Source organism: Oryzias melastigma, linkage group LG14 (genome assembly GCF_002922805.2).
Source record: "Oryzias melastigma strain HK-1 linkage group LG14, ASM292280v2, whole genome shotgun sequence".
Lineage (NCBI taxonomy): Eukaryota > Metazoa > Chordata > Actinopteri > Beloniformes > Adrianichthyidae > Oryzias > Oryzias melastigma.
In genome coordinates, this window is record NC_050525.1 from 241,533 (window position 1) to 263,748 (window position 22,216).

Below are 22,216 nucleotides of genomic sequence, written 5' to 3' on the forward strand. Positions count from 1 at the left end.
ATGTACAATATTTATTAGAAATATTTAAATGTTCCTCACAGTTAGTTTCAATACTACAGTTAATACAAAAAATAATGAAAGTTTAATATGAACTAACTAAGATTTAATGGGGGGGGGCAAAGTTAAGGTGTAAAAATCTGAAGTCGTAAATCTCTGCCATAAAGATTACTTTGATTATTTGATTATTTGATTGATATCGTTTTTAATATCGTTATCGCACAAAATGAAAAAAGCGATATCGCAATATGAAAATTCCCATATCGCCCAGCCCTAGTTCTGGCTTTTGTTGTTGTGCTTCGGCTTTTGTCGTTGTTTTGGGGCATTTTTTATTGTTTTGTGGCTTTTGTCGTCGTGCGTTGGCTTTTGATGTTGTGTTGTGGCTTTTGTCCTCGTGTTTTGGCTTTTGTCGTTGTTTTGTGGTTTTTGTCGTCATTTTCTTATCATGTTGGGTGCTTTTGTCATCGTGCTTCGGCTTTTGATATTGTGTTGTGGCTTTTGTCGCCGTGTTTGAGGTTTGTTGTCGTGCTGTTGGCTTTTGTGTCGTGCTTTGGCCTTTTGTTATCATGTTGTGGGCTTTTGTCATTGTGTTTTGGCTTTTGTTATCATGTTGTGGCTTTTGTCGTCGTGCTTCGGCTTTTTTTTTAAAGTGGTGTGGGCTTTTGTCATTGTTCTTCAGCGTTTGTTATTGTGTTGTAGGCTTTTGTCATTGTGCTTTGGCTGTTGTTATCATGTTTTAAGGTTTTGTCATTGTTGTTCAGCTTTTGTTATTGTGTTGTGGGGTTTTCTCATCGTGCTTAGGCTTTTGTTATTATGTTTTGGGCTTTTGTCGTTGTGTTGCTACTTTTGGAATTATGTTGTTGCTTTTGTTGTCGTGCTTCGCTTTTGTAATCGTGTTGTAATCGTGTTGTAGGGTTTTGTCGTTGTGTTGTGGATTTTGTCATTGTGTTGTGGCTTTTGTCGTCGTGCTTCGGCATTTGTTATCGTGTTTTGGGCTTTTGTCATTGTTGTTCAGCTTTTGTTATTGTGTTGTGGGGTTATCTCATTGCTTCGGCTTTTGTTATAATGTTTTGGGCTTTTGCCGTTGTGTTGCTGCTTTTGGAATTATGTTGTTGCTTTTGTTGTCGTGCTTTGCTTTTGTAATTGTGTCGTAGGTTTTTGTCCTGGTGTTGTGGATTTTGTCGTTGTGTTGTGGCTTTTGACGTCGTGCTTAAGCTTTTGTTGTTGTGCAGTGTCTTTTGTATTTATGTGATCCGTGTTGGCTCCCGTCTATGACAGCATCATCTGTGTGTCATAAGCGAGTGTAACTTCCATTATCCTCACTTTATACTTACCACATGCACAACAATGGTACGTTGAACTCAATACTTTTCTAAAACTCTCAAGTTACACCCTTTTATGAAATCCCCACAATTTCTTGCTCAAGTTTGAAAAAAAAATATTTTGTAAAAACTCTTGTGCATCCAGAGAAATGTTACTTTCACCTTAAGTGTCACAAATCTGAAAATGCAGCGACCTTTGACCTTGAATCAAAGTGCAGCATCACGACCACCATGATGTTTTTACCCTTTAAACTCTATTAGATGAACATTGCAGATACATCCAGTTCACTGAGTTATTCTGACATTTAGAAGGATCAGCCTAGAGTTGTTCAATCTCAACATTATTAACAAGAGTCCCAAATGCTGCTTCCTACATGCTGCACAACTGATACGAGGCGCCATCCTGTGATCCAGAGCACGAGAGAAATCTGACATATTTCTTCCTGGAAAGTGTTTTTTTTGCTTAAAACACAGTTATGTAGTGGTGTAATGATTAATCAACTTAATTAACTAATCAATTTATATTCCAACAATCCAACCAGAGCAGTTTGATCAGTTTCATGAAGCGTCCAGAGAAATTTGACCTTTGAGGAGGTGAAGTTGTCATTATGGTGAAGGCCTCACAGTAGAATTCTGCTGAGCTGCTCTCCTGCAGGAGGAGCCTTTAGAAATCATTCCAGCAGAAGCTAACACAGCCTGTAGATCAGACAGAATGAACAGAAATCAGAAAGGTAAGATCTTACTTTTGAGGAACTGAAGCAGGGACTGTTCCTGCTGCGGATTCTGTTCATGTTTCTCCGGTTCAGGCTCTGCATCGCCGCTGTCCTGCACAGAGATGGAGACAGAACTTCAGGAGGAGAATGCAGACAGGAGAACCTGAAAGCTCTGCAGCTTCTTCATCAGGAAGTATGCAACCCAGAGGAGAAGAGCTTCTATCTCAGACTTTCCGTGGCTCCTGTCTGGATCAGAGGATTCTGGCAAGAGAAGTGGACATAGGTCTTAATTCTTGGTTTCAATTGCAGAAACAATTCCTGAGAGACCATGAGAGAAGCTCACTGTGACAGAGAGGAGCTGAAAGACTTAGCAGGTTTGAGAGAGAGTTATAAATTATTTTGCTACCTTTCAACTTTAAGTCAGAAGAGAAAGTGTAGGGAGCCTCATGTGAGGACCCGAGCTCAGTGCTACTTCTCAGAGTTTGTTTATCCGTCGGTTATCAGAGACATTCCTCACATTCATGCTGATTCTCGTAAAGTTAGTACAGCGAAGGTTTTGTGCCTGACTCAGACCACCCTGTTGCTCAACAGCTCCTCAAGACCTCCAACTTTCATTTTCTGTTTTCAACTCAGCGCAGTAAAGAACAAAATGTTCCTATGAGTCACATCTGGATATTTCTTTAGTGATCACAAGAAGATCCACATGAAACCCTGACACAGATCACAGACTGCTCCAAGCAATTCAGACCCAAACCTTGTTACAGACCTTTATCCCTGACTGAGACCTAGACTCAGATCTAAGTGCAGAGCCAAACTGAGACCTTGATCTAGACCTTCATTCTGATCCAGACTCTGACTTTGCCCAAACTCAGGGATCCACAACCTTCAATACTTAGTCATTCGGGTTGATTTCTCACCAACCAAACCCAATAAGAGCCACAAAGTCTTCACTCACCCTTTAGGAAAATAAGATACTGATTTATGTTTATGTTTTTGATGCTGACACGATACATTTAAATGAACTATTGTGTGTTTTTTTCATAAATAAAACATAAACATGAAAAGAAAATAGCTTTATAAGTTTTGACATAACTTTGCATGACTTCCTTTCAAAATAAAAGACATCCTATATTACAGGATCATGTCAATGCAGCAGATGCAGTTGGAAGTTCAAAGTCATCAATGATAAAAAAAATAAAAAATAAACTTTTTCTTTTACTATTTTGATGGTGCATCACACATTCATGATAAAGACCAACAAAACTAAATCAGAGATTATGAAGTCAGAGGAACACTTTAAAACCTTGAATTTGTTCAAAAATAGAAAATCTGCTTTATGATCCAGTGGATTATAACTGAATGTAGATTTAATTCTGGTTACTAAAAATAAATTGATTTTCTGGAATAAATAAAGCTGAAAATGAAGTCCAAATGTATCAGTATGAGTTTGATAAACTACAAAGGATTGATGGAGAATTACAGCAACTGTTGTTAGGATCCTCATTGAATGAGTCATACCGTCCTTCAGCTGTTTGTGAAGGTGTTGAATAAAGTTCATTTACTTTTTTTTACTTTACTTCTTGATTACTTTTTCCCTTACAGTTACTCTTTTACATTTTTAAAATATTTTATTTGAACAAAAGCGTGTCAAATTTACTGCTTGACGCCTGCCCTAAAATGTGGCCGTACTTTAAACCTAGCCTGGTACCGGACCAGATGCGATACCAAACCTCACCTGGTACCAGATGCAGAACATGACTCGAACCAGGCCCAGTCATGGCACTGGATGCAAACCAGTACTGGGTTAGGGTACTGCTGCTCTCCACGTTCCGGTAACGGTACCGGTGCACTCTACGTTCCAGTATTGGACTGGTGCCGGTAAGGGTACTGGGTTAGGGAACCCGTGCACTCCGTGTTCCGGTAAAAACTAGGGGATCTTTTTATTATTGTCTCGATGAAGATCAGAAAAGCATCATAAGCCCATCAGCTGGAGCGATTGGGCTCACTATGCTGGTACCCACGGCAGCTATCCGTCCTGTGGGCAAGCATAGTAAACACTACCCAGGTCCGAAAGAGCTCGCCAGCTACTTGCTGATGTAAGAAACTGACAGTGACATGGACACACAAAACCAGAAATTGGACAGAACTGTGTTGTTGTCACTTTTGGACAGAATCTTTGAGACCTGTGGTGTTTAACCATTAAAACTCCAGATGTTCCAACTGTAAAAACTCTAACAGAATATTCACAGTAAACCATCAGACTCACCTCTTTCTCCATTTCTCTGGGGAAGAAGAGATATGGTAATGCAGTGATGAAGAGGAGGCAGGAGGCCACCAGGAAGCCGAGCCACCAGGCCCCCACCCAGCGCAGGTCTTTAGGGGTTAACTCAATTTGATCTGGAAAGAAAACACGATCCTTTCATAAGACTTGTGCTTCAACCAGATGTTTGAGTTTGGGTTTTTGAGAAACTGCTGCCGCCTTGAATAGAACCAGAACAACAATCAAACAGAACTGGAATCAGTCTGGAGGGATTCTTTTGAGAGTCCTGGTATCTGGACAGAACTTCATTGAGAACCTTAGTTCTTAAAGAGTCTTAAGAAGATCCACGAAAGAGGAACGTTTTCAGAAGGACAAGAATCAAGAGGTTGTTTATATTTTAACATTTGGAGATCCAGCTCAGATTAAGAAAGCTAGTTATGTTGTGAGATCAGAAATCTCAGCGTCTGCACATGACAAAAGGAAATATTGGCGCTGAAATACGAGTTACATCATGGACAAGAGCGGCCGAACCATCAGGGTCAAAGATGTCTTCATAAAATCTTCTGTAAGGCATATCTTCACATCTGAGCCTGAAGTTTGTTCATTTATTTATTTCCAACAAGTTTAAAGAACAGCATAATTCATTCACAAAATCACATTTTTATGATATTACACGATCAGATCCCATATGAATGACCATCATCCTCTACATACAATAGTTGCTTCAAAACTATAAGAATAATGTGTTGATGGTTATTTGCTATTTGTTTTCCATTAGTTTTGCCCAAATTATAAATATTCTTATAATTTGTCCATTCTATTTGATAACACATTTTAAGTGTATGCATATTTTGGCTCTTCTTTAGTTCCAGCTCTAAATTAGTCCAGAATTTTGCTCCACACACAGATATACAAAATCCTCTTCATGTTGTCAGGAGTTAGAATTTTCTTGTTCCTCTTAATTCATTACTTGGAGGGAAAAGGAATTAGATCCTGGAAGATGAGTCATGGGGAAGATTAACAGACACAAACTGATGGACAAAGATGATCCTCAGAGATGATTGAGAACAGAACACTGAGATGATGCTGGAAGTCATCATTTTTGCAGATGATGAAGTTGTGTTTCAGGATGATCTTCTGACTTTCCTCCACAGACTCAAAATGAGATGCTCTGATCCTCTAAACACTGGACATTAGTGACACAGGAACAAAATTATTTTCGACAACACAACGAGGAGATTTAGGTAGTAATAATGAAAACAATGTTGAACTGGAATTTCATGTTATGTTCTAGTTTCAGCCCACAGAAGTGCATCAAAAAATCCCTCCAGAGGAACACTTCATCTGTTGAAAGACTTTTATTTATAGCTAAACAGAAACTGACGAGGATGAGCATGTATGAGCAGACCTTCTGCGGTGGTGTTGTGATACTGTGATTAGCTTATTTTGGATGCCAGCCCAATTCTCTCTTCATCCTGGAGCTGTTTGTGATTCTTGAAATGACACTGTGGTTGCAGAACAGGCGATTTCTAACACCTGTGACTGGAAAACGTCTTGCCCTGATACTGTGAGAGCATTGCGTGCATGGACCCGCCTCATGTGAGGCCACCTTAACCAGAAACCCTGTGGATGTTCTGCGGGAGCATTCCTGTCTGTCCGCTTGAACCTCCAGCTTAAAGACCCACTCCAATCGAAATGGTGGTTTCAACATGTTTTTGTAGCATCTTTCTGGTGATGGACGGCATATTAAAATAAATTAAGAATAAATGGTGTTTATTAATTTTTCTCTATTCAAGATTTGATGGATCGAGAGCAGACGAAAACTAGCAGTTTGAAAAAACTTGGATTTGTGATGCAGCAACAGGCAGGCCGAGGTTTCCCTTCACCAATTCTGATGCATCCACTAGCAGACCAATAGATCCATTAACATCTTCATTTTCCTCGTCTGAGCTGGAATCTGGATCAAAACTTCAGTACTGCTCACTATTTTTTAAATCGATTTTAAACTCTCTTTGACCTTTCTCGGCTTCTCTGTGACCATAATAGACTAAAGAATGACTGAAATAATTATATGCTACCTTAAGAGCAACTGTTTGATGAGTCAGCATTAACAAAAGCTAAAGATGACAGCAGGTGGGACCTGCATGACCAGAGGAACCAGAATCTGCTCCAACAGAACAAACCTCACTGTTACTCATCAGCAGTAGAAATTCAAATTCATTTCCACAAGGCTGTTTACGCTGAAATTTACTGTGAGAAGCTTAAAAATCCTGAAGCAAAAGCCATTCTGGGATGCTTGATCCCAATCTGTCACCAACCAGTTCATTCCTTCAGCACAAACTCAAAGACTGCAAACTTGGTCTGAGTTCAAGTCTCCAGACAAACATTTGATCCAGGTTCTGGTCCTTGTGTTAAACTGTGACATGTTATTTACATTAAAGTCTCACTGAGAACATCTTTTGATCCATTTTCAAAGTTTTCTCAGTGTTCTTTTAACCATGATTATGTCGTTTTTCTAGGACATAGTTTCTGCAGAGCGGCAGTAGCTCATTGGGAATTTACCTCCGAGTTGTGGGTGAGACTGTTGGAATAGAGTAAGCTTGTCCTCAGCTTGTGACCCACCCAGCGTATGCTAAGGATGCCAAAAGCACAGAGTGGGTCTCTAAATGAAGATAAAGATCATGCCAAACCAGGTACTTTAAGACAAAAAGCTGAACCAAGAGGATCTGACACGGCATCAAGTTAAACCAAAGCAGGGAAAACAAAGGGCTCAACACTCAGTAAGATTTGCTAGAGGTACTTCCCAATGCAGCATCCACCCTCTGCAGTATTTATTGATATGGTTGGATGCAGCTGATGCAGAAAGTTGGTGACCTCGGAGCTCTTAATTGAAGTGATCAGTTTATATTTTCTGACCTCATTTAATGGCTGAGATGCTTTCCTCTGTTTTAGGATCACTAGAAGCTGCCAAAAAGTTTGAAAATTTCCAGAGTAAATCACTTCACAGGAGCCTCAAAGACACATGCTGGAATTCTAGTATTGGCCAAATATTTTTATCAACAACGAGTGGATCCAGTGTTTTACATAAACATTCAGTCATCTTCGAGAACTGCTCATTTACTGATCTGGTTTCCTGACTCTCACACCTACTCACATTCCAAACACGCCCTCAGGTAAAGCTTTTGTTTGGACATGTCTGGGAAAAAAACTGGAGAACCTGCCTGAAGAAATTTCCCATGGAGCTGAATCACCGCAGCTTTTACACCAGTCTCAGCTGTGACGGCTGGCCTCAGCTCATGAGTGTCAGTGACTTCATTAGACAATAATCTGGAGGACCCTGATGTAGCAGGTGGTCTTCAAGTAGTAAAACTCCAAACCTGTGGACCTTCTCTGGGTGTGTATTTTCAGCAGGTTTTCTAGACATCATGTGTCACTGAAGTTAATATCTTGAATGCTGAGACCTTCTTGCCTTCATGAAGTCTATGTGCCCTCAAGAGTTCGACCTTACTGTCTGAGCTGTTGGGGTACGACTCACTCATGTGTCCAGTTTTTGGATGCTTAGAACTGTACCCTGAAGCTGACTTTAGGAATGGAGAACTAAAAAAAAACTACCAACAACCTCCCTGATGTAGCAGGGACTCTTAGAGACTTCTGTATCTTCCTGAACTGCAGAGCTGGATGACTGACCAGTTATTCTCTCACACATTGACTGTGTAAGTAGGAACTGGACTGATCAACCCCTCGCTTCTGGTGTTCTAAACAGGAAGTACCCGCTGGTGGCAAGAAGCCCAAAGTCCCATAGACCTCCATTGAGAAATGGACAATCAGTTCTCAGTCATTTTATTTCTCAGCCATTCTTGCTCTGATAAATTATTTATTTTTTCTTTATCGCCAGTTATTCAAGTTATAAACTGACAAATCAGATACTTCAGTATAAGCATGTGGTGCCCGCTGGCCCCGCCTCGTACATTTGATTGACAGATTCTCCGGTGCTCACTTTCAGTGGGAGGGGTGTGGCCTTCAAACAAGCTGGAACAAGCTCACTCATGATTGGTTGACAGTACTTCCTCTAAAACAGGGGTGGCCAACCCTGGTCCTCAGGAGCCTCAACCCTGCCTGTTTTCTAGTTCTCCCTGACCAGCTTCCTGCTGATTAGTTGACGTAAATGATTCCACATCCTGATTGACTGAACACACCTGATTTCAATTGTCAGCATCAATCAGTCCAGGGAGAGCTGGAAAACAGGCAGGGTTGAGGCTCTTGAGGACCAGGGTTGGCCACCCCTGCTCTAAAACATGACTCAGACCGACTCAGACTAATTGCTGTCGGTTGCAATATGGCGATAGACGTATCAGGAAGTGATGGCGAAGGCTCTGGCCTGATTTCATGAGGAATGGAGGCAATCAATTTCCTACAGAGGATCTTAACACTTATGTCCAGCTCCTACTTTACAGTCAGTTGTCTCACACCTCTGTACATCCTGTAAAAGGGAACCTGCCGGAACTCTGCATGTTCTTTGGGAAATAGTGATTGAACTCAGCAGGAATGAAGAAGATCCAATAGAATGTCTCCTTACCTTCTGACAGCTTGTCAAAGTCCACGTAGAAGCGGAGCATAAAAGATCCGGTGACAAAGCCAAAGGCCGGGCCGATGGAGGTCACAGCCAGAAGAATTGCTGAAGATGAAAGGTTCAGATATTAATACCATCTAAGCATTGTAACACTACATTTAGTCCAAAAATGATGGAGCACACAGATCTGTGAAGAACCGGCGCTCAGTGTGATGGTGGAGGAGACTCGGGCTGGTCTTCACAGGTGGGCTTTATCATCTAGATGTAAGCAGGAAAATCAGTTCTTCTTTATCTATCCAATGTTCAGTATTTGGATAGCAGACATGTCTTATCACAGCCATCATGAAAGGCAAGGGTTTTACATAACAGATAGCTTCCTCTGTTATTGCTTATACGAACACAAGGAGCCAGGCTAACGGTTTGTTTGCTTAGAAGGGTGCTATAGTGTGTTTTGCCCTGCCCTCTTAAGCATGCTGGTTGAGGACTTTGAACTTGGCCAAATGATTCATAAGTTCATCTGAAAGAATGAGGAAGAACCTGCCCTGATGTGTTTGTTCCCTCAGGTTCACTGCAGACACAAACAGCTGTCTTCCAGGTGGACGTGTTGTGGTTTGGCTTTGATAAGATGTGAGCGCTAGGCTAACCCTATGTTAGCGGCTTAGCCTGAAGGCAAGATTGCAGACATTTGAGCTGTATGGACAGCTTGTGTTGAATTCAAAATTAAAAAGGCTTCCAGCCCTGTTCAAGTACAACGGTTTACCGTTGAGTTCTGTTAGCACCCACGGACCAGCCGAGACTGGACCAGCGACAACAGCAGTTTCTGACTACTGTCTGAAGCCAGAAGCTGAAACCAGTTCAGTGGCCTTGTGGTGGAGTGTCCGCACTGGGACTGGAAGGCTATAAGTCTGGGATCAATCATACCAATGACTCAAAAAATGGGACCCAGTGTCTCCCTGTGACTCTCAGCATTAAGGGGTTGGATTGGGGGTTGAGCCATTAAAAGAGTGTGGCTGAGTCTGGAGCTCACCACTCCCCCAAAGGGATGTGCCAAATGCAGAGAACAAGATTCACGCATCCAGGTGTGTGATGGCCATTTATATATTTGACTGGATTGGCCCTCTCCTATTCGCTGCTATAGACAGAGACGTGCGCGTGCAGCAGCCATTACTATGCATTGAGTCATGGCAGCAGAACGCTAATGTTTCAGTGGAAGGCAGGTAGAAATAAACCTCAATTATCGGGCTAGCTCTTCCATTTTTTAAATGATTTTTTTATCAATTATGGCTCAGAAAATGATCTATCTTGTGGTATATTTATTAATCATTATCTATTAAGATTATTCTGAAAATTGTGCAACAATTGCACCTTCTACTGCTACAGGTAATGCATTGCTGTCAAATGAACAGCTTCTAAATATCAGTGATTTTTGATTTTGTCTATGTGCTAAAATCTATATAACTGAGCTTGTAAATGATTGTCACCCAAGACCAGAAGTGAGGGAGATTGATGAAGTTTCATGGCATGAATGACTGATAAAGTTTAGTAACAAAGTCCTTTCCCTATTAAAAACACCTCCAAGTACTACGTAAAAAAAAAAAAAAAAAAAAAAAAACACCCTTTACCACATTTTCAAATGAAACTACAACTTTATTATTATTATTATTTTGGATTACATTTTAGAAACTATGGCTGCACGGTGGCGCAGTGGTTAGCGCTCTTGCCTCACAGCGAGAAGGCCCGGTCCAAACCCTGGGTGGGACCGTTCCGTGTGGAGTTTGCATGTTCTCCCCGTGCATGCGTGGGTTTTCACCGGGGACTCCGGCTTCCTCCCACCGTCCAAAAACATGCATCATAGGTTCATTGGTGACTCTAAATTGCCCCTAGGTGTGAATGTGAGGGTGGATGGGTGTGATTGAGGCCCTGAGACAGACTGGAGACCTGTCCAGGGTCTCAATATGAAGCTAGATATCTATACAAATAACGACAGGGCAGTGTCTCAGGAACAAAAGGATGCCAAGTCTTTTAATGGAAATAAAAGTTTTCAGCCCACAGAGGCTCAATTGTGTAGACACCATAAAATCAGAGTGAAATGAAGATGTGGCAGGCTAGTCCATTTTTTCCAAAACTTCATTTCTGCAACTCAAATTCCTTTCAGTATCTTGTGTGGCCCCCACCAGCTTGTATACATGCTTGACAACGTGGCGGCATGCTCCTAATGAGACGACGGATGGTGTCTTCTGGCATTTCCTCCCAGATCTGTGTGAGGGCATCCCTGAGCTGTTGTACAGTCTGAGGAGAAACCTGGCGGCACCTAATGGACCCAAACATAATGTCCCAGAGATGTTCTATTGGGTTTAAGTCAGGGGATGGTGAAGGCCATTCAATTGTTTCAATTCCTTCATCCTCCAGGTACTGCCTGCATACTCTTGACACGTGAGGCCGGGCATTGTCGTGCATTAGGAGGAAACCAGGACCTACTGCACCAGCGTAGGGTCTGACAATGGGTTCAAGGATTTCATCTGGATACCTTATGGCAGTCAGAGCACCATTTCCTAGGCAGTAGAGGTCTGTGCGTCCCTCCATGGATATGCCTCCCCAGACCATCACTGACCCACCACCAAACCTGTCATGTTGAACCACGTTGCAGGCAGCATAACGTTCTCCTTGTCTTCTCCAGACTCTTTCACGTCTATCACAGGTGCTCAGGGTGAACCTGCTCTCGTCTGTGAAAAGTACAGGGCGCCAGTGGTGGACTTGCCAATTCTGGTGTTCTTGAGCAAATGCCAGTGGAGCTCCACGGTGCTGGGCAGTGAGCACAGGGCCCACTACAGGACGTGGGGCCCTCAGGCCACCTTCATGAAGTCTGTTCCTGATTGTTTGGGTAGAGACATTCACACCAGTGGCCCTCTGGAGGTCATTCTGTAGGGCACGAGCAGTGCTCAGCCTGTTCCTCCTTGCACAAAGGAGCAGGTATGGGTCCTGCTGAGGGGTTGAGGACCTTCTACGGCCCTGTCCAGCTCTCCCAGAATAACCACCAGTCTCCTGAATTCTCCTCCATGTTCTGGAGATTATAAATTATACGATACGGCTGGACATTGCTTGACGCTTTTATGTAGCAGGGGTGAAGATTCACGCTAACGAGACACAGAGCTATCATAATCAGACAGGGGGGATCAGGGGCGGGTCTGATCAGCTCAACTCCAAAAGCCATGCCCCCTCAGAGGAGATTTTGGAAACAGAGGCTTCAGATCCACATGAGAAATGGCTTTTAAGTTAGGTTGTGGGATTTTGATTAAAAACATCGTAATCATAATTAAAGACTTTTGGGAATGTTTTTTTAATTAAAAAAAACCATAAGGGAACTTTAAAAGGACAAATGAGGGAAATAAGTAACAGTGAACACAAAGAAGTTCAAATGTCGGATTGTTTGTGGAAAAGCTTTCCACTGAGGAAAACATCCAACTGTTCTTTGGCCCGGTTGTTGTTTCTGCTGATTCTCACATGCTCAGATGTGTTGAAATCGGCAAGTGAGGGAGGATCTAACTGGAAGATCTGCCCTGAAGTTTGAAAAAAAAAATAGTCCCAAAAAAATGAGCACATCTGAACTCAGGAAGCGTTTTTTACTGCAGAGGGACGTGCATGTTTGACTCCTGTTCCTGACTGCTCTGTGAGGACTTCCTCCTCAATCCTTTATAGTTGTTATAAAACAGAGCAAACAACATTCAGCCGGTAACTCTGATGGAAAACATTCCTCCTTGCAAAGCTGTCATTACAGCTGTTGTTTCAGCAGCCTCAGTAGGTCATCAGCACGGCAGACCTCAAAGAGGCAGACAGGATGTCATAAAATCTGCTGCAACCATCAACAACAGGAAGTGTTCGGTAGAAATCTCATTTCGGTCAGAAATAGCATCAGAGGCGTGTGTGTTTTCAGGCCTTAGCTTGACGCAGCAGAATAATCTTCTTTGGTTTAGGGCCGATTGTGTGTAGAGGTTACATTCAGGCATGAACTGTACAAATGACAGATGAAGAAATACTGTGGTTACATGACCTGTCAGAATGAGATTGACCTCTTTTAGAGCTAGTTTTTCATCTTTGTCAGCATTTTGAAGGAATATGACATAATTAATCCCTATCTGTTCAAAAATGGGCAAAACGTTGGAAAATGTTATTGGGATAGGTCCATTGTGGCCATTTCTGAGTACATGACTGAACCAACACTGGTCAATCAAGAAATGCCGGTTCAGTTGGATTTTGGTTCTAAAGCCTGACTATATATGAGAACTGGACTGAGTGACCCCTTCCCGTTCTAAACAAGAGTACCAACTGGTTCCAAGAATCTCTATAGACTGTAGAGAAAGAAATAGTTGTTACTCAGTCATTCTATTGGTCAGAATAACCACTCTGGCTCTGATACTTTTATTTTTTAACATTTTCTTGATCATCGTTTTTCTTCTTTGATATGTTTCTGTGGTTCAGGTTGTTAAAGTTATAAACTGACCTTGTGTTGTCTCACATCCAACTTGAAAACATTTGATTGACAGATTTTTCTAGCCCCACTTATAAGCTGTAGGGGATCCAATCAGCTCACTTCTGACTGGTGAGAGTGGTTGCCATGGAAACAGTGACTCAGACTGACTTGGACCAGTCACTGCTTACTGATAATTCCTCATTACAACATGGTGAAGTCTGTATCACAAAATAGTGACTGAACTGACTTTATTTGGTTGGAGCTGGAAGTAAGCTGTCTTCCATGGGTCACTTGGTCCAGTTATCTTATACAGTGAATGTCAAATGTCAAATTTGAATCTGTTGTTTGTTTTGTGAAGTTCATCCTGCAAGACTCACAGGCATTTCTAGCAGTGTGTTCACTGTGCAGATCATCTTATCTTTCCGCGTTACACCAGAGTCTGCTGTGTGTTGTCTTTTAATCAGCTGTGTGTTGTGTTTCATCCATCAGCTTGGTTGCCACACATTTGTGTGTCTGTTTTGGTTTTTGTGCTCACATCACTCTCCATGGTGCTTTAAAATAACTATCAGTTATCACACTCCTAGCTGTGTGACATGTGTTGTCCGGATTAGACTCGTCCTCTAGGGGGAGCTGCAGACACCGCCACACTTTGGAATATGTGGTGTTTTGATGATCTCCGCAGGTTTGTTTTATTCAATTCTATTCGTGTTTACCTTTGTTCTCATCCTTTCTCAAACGGTTTGGTTTTATTGACTTTGACCAAACAATCAGAACGAGCCTTTCCGGGTCCAGCTTTGTTTTCTGTTCTCGTTACATTTGTCTGTTTCTATGGATATCTTCTGACTGACTCACTGTGGATCTGCATCTGAGCCAACAGAGAATTCTGAAACAACTGAAACCATATTTTCATATGCACTCATGCAAATCAAAGAATGAGATGGTCTTTGAACATAAAGTGTCATGTGAGAATTGGAGCAGACTGGTGAGGCAGGCCTACAGATCCGATGGCTGACATTCACATTTGCAGGGGGATTTTATGAGCGAAATCTCTTTATGACAGAAAAAAATGAAGGAAAATGTCATAAAGGTGAAGCATAAGAAATCCTACCGAGGTAGAGTGGAGAGTTCTTCTTGCTGGCAAAGTCATCGATGTAGGAGATGCCAAAGGGCTGGATTGGGACAGCACCAATGCCGAGCAGTAGCTGGCCCAGAAGCAGCATGGGGTACACCATCGAATGCGAGGAGTTGGCCTGAGACTGGCACATCTGGTTGGAGGATGAGATGGCCAGGGGGCCTGCAGCTTGACACAGGCCTGAGCTATTTTCCCCTGGGGCTGCTGGGAAAAAAAGAGTTAAGCACAGGCGTGGCAGAGGGTTGGGTGAAGCTTGTGTGCACTCTGACCGTGGATGTGGTCTGTGTAGCTGTACACGTCATTCAGGAAGTGTGGTGATGCTATAAGCAGCGAGGCCAAGCATGCCAGCAAAGCTCCTCCCCCAATGTAGCGAGGTCGGTGGACGCGGCTCCCAAAGAAGCTGACGAAGACGATGAGGACTGTGTTTCCCACCTGCAAACACCATCATGGCTGTGATTGGATGGGATAGAAATGTCCGACCTTCATTCTTAGGTCTGAACTCCTTCACTACTTAGTGCTTTATATTGGGCGTTCACTATTTTAGTAGTGCTGTCTACAATTCACAAATCCATTGTCCTAGAAATTACCCAGAAGTCTCTGGAAAAAACAAATGTGCATAGATGCTCTCTAGAATGGTGAATACAGACTGCAATGCATTGCTTTAGACTATGTAATCAACCTGCATCAGAATAACATGCAAAGACTCTCCAGAACATGTGGAAAGTAAAATGAAAGTTATTTAAGGTTTAATTTGATTTATTCTGGAATAAAATTCCTGACTTTTTATTATTCATAATTATGTTATCAAGTTACAGTTTTAAGGTTTAAAAAATTGGCATTCTGCTAGCTTTTTGGAGTATTTTGGCATTTACTAAGATTTCTTTAGGCTATTTTGAAGTTTAGTTTATATTTCAGCTACATGCTAGCTGTTTTGGCAAACCTAAGTTTTTTTTTGTTTTTTTTTTTTAGACTAGTTTGGCGTTTAGCTAATTTTTTAGCTGGCTATCAGCTTTAGCGTTTTGAGCTATCAGCCTCAGCGTTTTCAGCTTCAGTGTTTTTAGCTATCAATTTCAGCATCTTCAGCTATCAGGACTAGCATCTTCAGCAGAGAAAAGCTAGAGAAAAGGAGATTTAGAATCTGGGATTATCATGTTAACGTTTGAAAAGTAACAGTAAATCAAAGAACATAAACACTGGAGCTTCAGTGTTAAAGGGTTTAAAAAATGTAATGTTTTGTCCAGTGCTCAACTTAAAAAAATTAAAAAAAAAAATAGTAAAGTTTTGTAAATTCCCTTGAAAGTTTGACCACCAGGGTGTCAGTACATTAACATCTTGGTCACTCTGACCCGACTGACCTCGTTGAAAGAGGCCAGGAGCCCTGACTTTTTGCTGGACAGACCATAGCGCCTCTCAATGGTGGAGATGGAGCTCTTCATGTAGCCTGAAACCAGCAGCTGCGACAGCTGCAGCAGACTGTGGCAGAGCACGAAGACCTGGGGGGGTAGACGGAGGGAGGATACATTAAAAAAACAGGGACGGGACAAGACAACTGACCTTCAGGTGGAAGGAGGCAGCTTTTAGAAGAGTTAGAAGCGTTGATGGCAGTCTGAGCTGGGTGATGAGGATGATTTTCTTTTAAACTGCAGACCTTGATCCTGTTGAAGGGGCTCCGGGGCCGAGCTTGGGCTCCTGGAGAGGTGGTGCCGGTGTCCCGCATCCTTGAGCCTTCACCCCACACGGACCTGTTCAAATACAAATACACTGTAAGGAGTCCTGGTCCTCACAGGGCTGTGGACTGCTGACCCCCCCCAGCAAAGATCTGGAAGCACATTTTCGCCCTGGGTTGACAAACTATGAACTACTTTAATTGAAGGAGGATGATGCCGAAAAACAAGGAGAAACGGCGAGCAGGAAGGAGGAGTCAGCTGACAGGAAGCTGCTTATCAGCTCATCTTGTCCTCTCCCCCTCTGATGAGGACATACCTCAGCTGTCTGACTAAGTAAGCTAATTCAGTTTAGACTGTGAAATTTAAAATTACTTCAGCCCTTCTGACACCCCCCACTCACTACATCCTCCAGTGCAGATATCACGAGTTATCATGTGGTTGTGAGGTTCGGGCCTCAGATCTGGCCTGATCCAGACTCTTCATGGCCCGGATCTGCTCTGGTTTCCTTTCAGCTCAGAGCAGAATCCTCTGATGTTTCTGTTTCACTCCTATGTACTCCTGAGATGGAGGTTCAGAGAAGCCCACAGGCGTCTTCTGTCTCAACTGAGATGAATCAGATGCAGAATAAATGAAGCTGAACTGAAGAACCGTGAAGGTTTCAGAAATGAAGATAACCTGACAGAGAGCTGTAACTCAACAGCTCAGAAGGGAAGGAGTAACCCCTAGTTGCTATGACAACAGATCTGTCATCACACGTGTCCACAGCGTGGTTCAACCTCTTTACATTTCTGGTGTTTCTTGATTTCTAAAAGATTCAAAAAAAAGCAACAAAAAGTAGGTTGTAAAGAAAGGCCTCACCTTTCGTGTCGCTCTGACCACTGGGCCGTCCGTCAGTCTGTCTGCAGGGGGGGTCAGAGGGTTCCAGCGTCGATGAAGCTTCAGTGTGAAATCAGAGCTGGACTGAATCCAGACTCACAGAGACAGAGCTGAGGTCTGACTGCAGGCAGCTGCTTCATGTCCTGCTGCTCTGCATACAATCTATGTTTCCTGCTGAGCGTGGGGGCTGCAGCTCTCCCCAATCAGAGCAGTTCTGAAGAACAAATCAGACTCACTGTGAATACGGCGTGGTCTCAATCCTCAGACTCCTCCACTCAGCGGTTTCTGTTCTGAACTCACTCCAGCTGCTGACGGACTGACTCGACCTGCAGAGACAGGCAGAGAGGAGGGAGGAGCTCCTGGAATTTGACCCTGACAGTTGAGCGGAGGGAAAAAACAATAGAAAGAAGTTCAACAGGCATGAAATCTGTTTCCAAAGGTTCAAAATAACAAGAAGCAAATATGACATGGAATGCCAAGTATCTGAACTGAGGGACTCACAGTTGGTTTCTCGTGTGAAGCTTTGACTCTTTCTCACATTAAATCCTTCTCACTCTAATTTTTTAGTCTGAACTCTTTTCTCAAAAATCCTTCACTTCAAACATTTTTAACTAAAAAAAAGTTTCATAAAAATTTTTAAACAAATTAAAAATTAACTTGGTACGAATTTTTTCAAGAAATTGTGTTATTATTTTTAAGAACAACTCAATGAGTATAAGGTCCATAAAACACAAACTTCATAAATAACGAGACTGAACCGACCAACAGATGGAGCCAAAGGACACTTGAAGAAGCAGAATGATGGTTTCATTTCATGTCAGAAAACACATTTCAGGTCAATACTAAACTGACCAGCATTCATAGTAAATGAAGATCAGCAAGACAGAGTATCTGTGTGTGAATGAGAGTGTCAATAAATGCAGGCCAGGCTTGGTGGTAGAAACTGAAACATATAAACATGATTAAAATCATGGAGAAGCAAAAAAGGTGACAGAACAGAGCAGATGACCTGACAATGAAGAACTGAAAAAACAGATTCTTTTATACACTGAAAGTCCATCCATCCATCTTCTTGTCCGCTTTGCCCCTTTTGGGGTCGTGGGGGTGCCGGAGCCTAGCCCGGCTGCTGATGGGCGAAGGCGGGGTTCACCCTGGACAGGTCTCCAGTCTGTCTCAGGGCCTCAATCACACACCCATTCACTCTCACATTCACACCTAGGGGCAATTCAGAGTCACCAATTAACCTATGAAGCATGTTTTTGGACGGTGGGAGGAAGCCGGAGTCCCCGGTGAAAACCCACGCATGCACGGGGAGAACATGCAAACTCCACACAGAAAGGTCCCAGCCGGGAGTCGAACCGGGGCCTTCTCGCTGTGAGGCGAGAGCGCTAACCACTGCGTCACCGTGCAGCCCACGCTGAAAGTCCTTAACACAAATCACAGACAGCTGTAAATGATCAACCTGAACCTTCCAAAAAAAACAGAACATGACAAAAATCAAAGAAACATCATAAAAATCTGCATGCTGAATCCTCACAGTACCCCTCCTGAAAAGGGCAGATCCCAGATGCCCAAACACATAGCATTACTTGGGAACAGGTGACCCGGAGAAACAACAAAATAAAGGCAAAACCAAGAAACAGTTCAGGTTCAATGCAGCTGTGTTCAATTCAATTGTATTTATGTAATAATAATAATAATAATGGATTAGATTTATCGGCACTTTTCCAGACGCTCAAAGCGCTTACATTGTGTATCCATTATTCATTCACACCTCATTCATACTTGGTGATAGTAGGCTACTACTGTAGCCACAGCTGCCCTGGGGCAGGCTGACAGAGGCGTGGCTGCCAGTACGCGCCTACGGTCCCTCTGACCATCACCGGAACATTCATACGCATTCACACACCAGTGGAGCCACACTGGAGGCAAGTTGGGTTAAGTGCCTTGCCCAAGGACACAACGACACTTGGCTGGCGGGAGCTGGAATCGAACCGCCTATCCTTCGATCATTGGCCGACCCGCTCTACCACCTGAGCTACTGTCGCACAATGTAGCCCAATATCACAAAACAATTGCCTCATTGGGCTTCAAAAGCAGAAAGTCAGTCTTAAAATACAAACGATAGGTGGTTGCTAAACTAAACTAAACTAAACTAAACTAAACTGTACATCCCTGCCCTTATACTGTCTTTCTCCGTGAGAAAAAACAAACAAAAAAAACTGATTCAGGAAAAGAGAAGAAACCTCAGGAATGTCCACATGAAGGAGAGATCCTCTCTCAGGACGGGCAGGTGACCAGGACTGTTAAAGAAGAATTAGCTTTTCTAACTCTACCATTACATATTTAAATAGTGTTTATTCAGATAGAACTAAGGGTTAGGGTTAGGGTTAGCGGCAAGGTCCACAGCCACGACAAGCCTGAGGTGAGGTCCACACCCAAGAACGGGAGCAGAGGTGATCCACCTGGAATCGGAAATTTTTTGGATAACAGTTGGCCAGAACAGAAACACTAGCACAGGCCTGGTCATTTGGGGAGGGGTTCTGTGAACATTCAGCATGTCGATGGTTCCACTGGGGCTCGAACCCAAGACCTTCAGCGTGTAACGCAGACGTGATAACCGCTACACGATGGAACCTACCATGTGGATTTTTGTGATGTTTCTCTGGTTTCTGTCATGTTCTGTTTTCCTTGTCAGTCTCAGTAGGTTTAGACTGATTCTTCTCATCTGTCTTAATTTTAGTTCATTACTCTCAATGTGTTTAAGTGTCTGTTTTTTAAAGTTCTTCATTGTCAGGTCATCTACTTTGTTTTGTCACCTCTTTGGTTCTTTATGAGTTTTTGTAATGTCTTCTATCAAGTGTAGAACCCAATGAGCAGGAGACCAGGATTGGTGGCAGAAACTCAATCATTCAATTAAAAATAGGGCTATTTATTGGCTGGAGAGTCTGGGGATGTGATACATATTACACATGTCACTACACAATACATATGCTGTTATGTCTCAAGACCAAAGCCAATGTTTTTGAAGAGTTCGACTTAGAAACTATGTCTTAGACTATGTCTAAATATTGATACACCTTTTACATAAAGAAAAAGTTGAAATACATTTTACCTAATGATTGGACAAGTGCAAACAGAAATCTACAGGAAACCCCCATACACACAGATACTTTTTGTTTGATTCACTTCATCCACTCCAACACAAACCAGGCATAAAAAAACTTTGAACCACATATCCCCAACTCAACAAAACCTAAGAGAAAGGAAGAGGTCCATCTCAAGTCAGCTCGGAAAACTTGTGGGTTTCCCAAACAGGCTTTCAACAAATGTCACCAAAATCGCAGCACGTTAAAAAGCGTCAACACCCAGAACGTCAATTTCTGACGCGCACATCTTAACCATGCATCAATATGTGATGACTTGGGATTGAAAATTTGTTGATTTGGGAAGATGGAGGCATTGTTTTTTATTACTGAAACACATAAATTGTTACCGATTAGGAACCAAAACCAAAGATCCTCCTTATCACCAGAACCAAATAAAACCCAATCGGTGCACAACTCTAATAGTCATCAGCTCTGGATAATGACCCAAAGAACGAGGTCTTGACCACAAGCGGCTCAAATGAGTTTTCTCTGGAGGTTGGCTGAACGCTCTGTTAGCAATAGGGTTAGAAGCTCACCAGAAGAGAGCTTAGAATAGAGCCGCTGCTCCTCAGAATCAAGAGGACACAGTTGAGGATCCCTCCTGGATGCCTTTCAGTGGAGGTATTCCGAGCATGTCCCAACTGGGCGGAGGCTCCGGGAAGACCCAGGACACCCTGGAGAGACTACATCTTTCAGCTGGCCTGGGAAGTCTGGGTATCTTTGCTTAGACTGCTGCCCCCACGACCCGGTCCCGGATGAGCGGAAGAAGATGGATGGATTAATTTGATAAATTATCTATTATGCAAATGTATTCTTGTGAAAGGCGTATTAGCATTTAAACAAGTTATTCTGAAGTCATACTCTTTTAAAATACTCTAAAAATTGTCTCTGGTCTATTCTTTAAAAATATACATATTGTATCATGACATGTATCGGGATATGTATCGCATCACCAGACTCTCACCAACACACATCCTTAGTAATGATGCGATCTGAGGTCCTGGGGTACGGTTTAAACGACATGTGCGGTGTGTTGATCTGGCACGATGTCAGCGTAAATTCAGATATCCGAACATTGGTGAGGTCATCCTGTTGCATTAACCAATCCGGGACTCAGCTTTTGATATGTGACATGTTCAGTGACTCGATCATAAAATGATGTACGACAGTCCAAGTGTTCTCATCCCGAACTTCCATCCATTTTCCTAACCCGCAGCATCCCTTTTGGGATCGCAGGGTTGCTGGAGCCTGTTGTGCTATTGTTGGGGAAAGGCGGGGCCTGGGCAGATCGCCAGCCGGTTGCCAGGCTTAAGGGGCTGGATTGATCACGCTCACTACGTCGGTCCCCAGGAGAAAGAGTTGTTGCAGTGTGGAGAGGTAGCCTGCTTGAGGGATGGGCATCCGGCATATCAATCCTGTGGTGACCCCTAACAGGATATGCCGAAAGGTGATCAACAACAAAAGTGTGCGTTATAGTTGGTGATAGGACAGTTGTTAGGGAGTGAAATTGAAATAAGAGCTTCATGTCATAAAGGCTGCTGACCCCTGCTTTAGAGCTTTAGCTGTAGCATTTCTGATTCAAAATTACATTATCTGTCATTTGAAATGACCTAATTGGTTAAATACAACAACAAACTGATCTTAACTTGAGCTTAAACCTTCACGCTCCTCAACACTTTTAATTTTTGAGACAATCAAGCAATTTGTACCAAAAAATCTACTGTATATTCAGGCACACACCATTGTGTATGCAAAATTTGTAGAAAATTAACAATTTAATGTATTTGGAGGATTAAGCTCAAATCTTCATTTGGAAGGAACTTGCTTAGATGTTTACAAACGAGGGTTCTGAACCAGATCCTGCATGAATGCCAACAGTTCATAAAAGTTAAACTATAACCTCTTGTCATCTTCTGAAACCTTTTGAAGTTTTGTTAGAAGATACAAAGTATGTGAAGGAGAGCCAGAATTGAATGCATGCAATAAAATATTTTAAAATTAAAATATCGCTCTTAGAGAGGACCTCATAAATTGAATCCAAATGATGTAAATGCCAACCAGA

At 42.6% G+C, this 22,216-nt stretch overlaps 1 protein-coding gene and 1 non-coding gene across 3 annotated transcripts in view; both read right to left on the minus strand.

The window, feature by feature from the left end:
- The window catches only part of slco2b1 (solute carrier organic anion transporter family, member 2B1), a 29,168-nt gene extending 11,838 nt beyond the window's left edge, over positions 1-17,330 (minus strand). The window contains exons 1-8 of one of the 2 annotated variants that reach the window (XM_024266444.2): positions 16,988-17,330; positions 16,111-16,204; positions 15,818-15,955; positions 14,732-14,894; positions 14,439-14,663; positions 8,869-8,967; positions 4,299-4,429; positions 2,063-2,144 (exon numbers count right to left, since the gene is read on the minus strand). In XM_024266444.2, the coding sequence (XP_024122212.1) occupies positions 2,063-2,144; positions 4,299-4,429; positions 8,869-8,967; positions 14,439-14,663; positions 14,732-14,894; positions 15,818-15,955; positions 16,111-16,179 (907 nt within the window). In that variant the 5' untranslated portion in view covers positions 16,180-16,204; positions 16,988-17,330. Of the gene's footprint in view, positions 1-2,062; positions 2,145-4,298; positions 4,430-8,868; positions 8,968-14,438; positions 14,667-14,731; positions 14,895-15,817; positions 15,956-16,110; positions 16,205-16,987 lie in introns of both variants that reach the window. The other variant, XM_024266443.2, reaches the window with a different exon arrangement.
- Positions 17,331-19,570: 2,240 nt separating this feature from the next.
- trnav-uac lies at positions 19,571-19,643 on the minus strand. The gene has a single exon. It is a non-coding gene; the product is annotated as a tRNA-Val (tRNA).
- Positions 19,644-22,216: the final 2,573 nt, after the last annotated feature.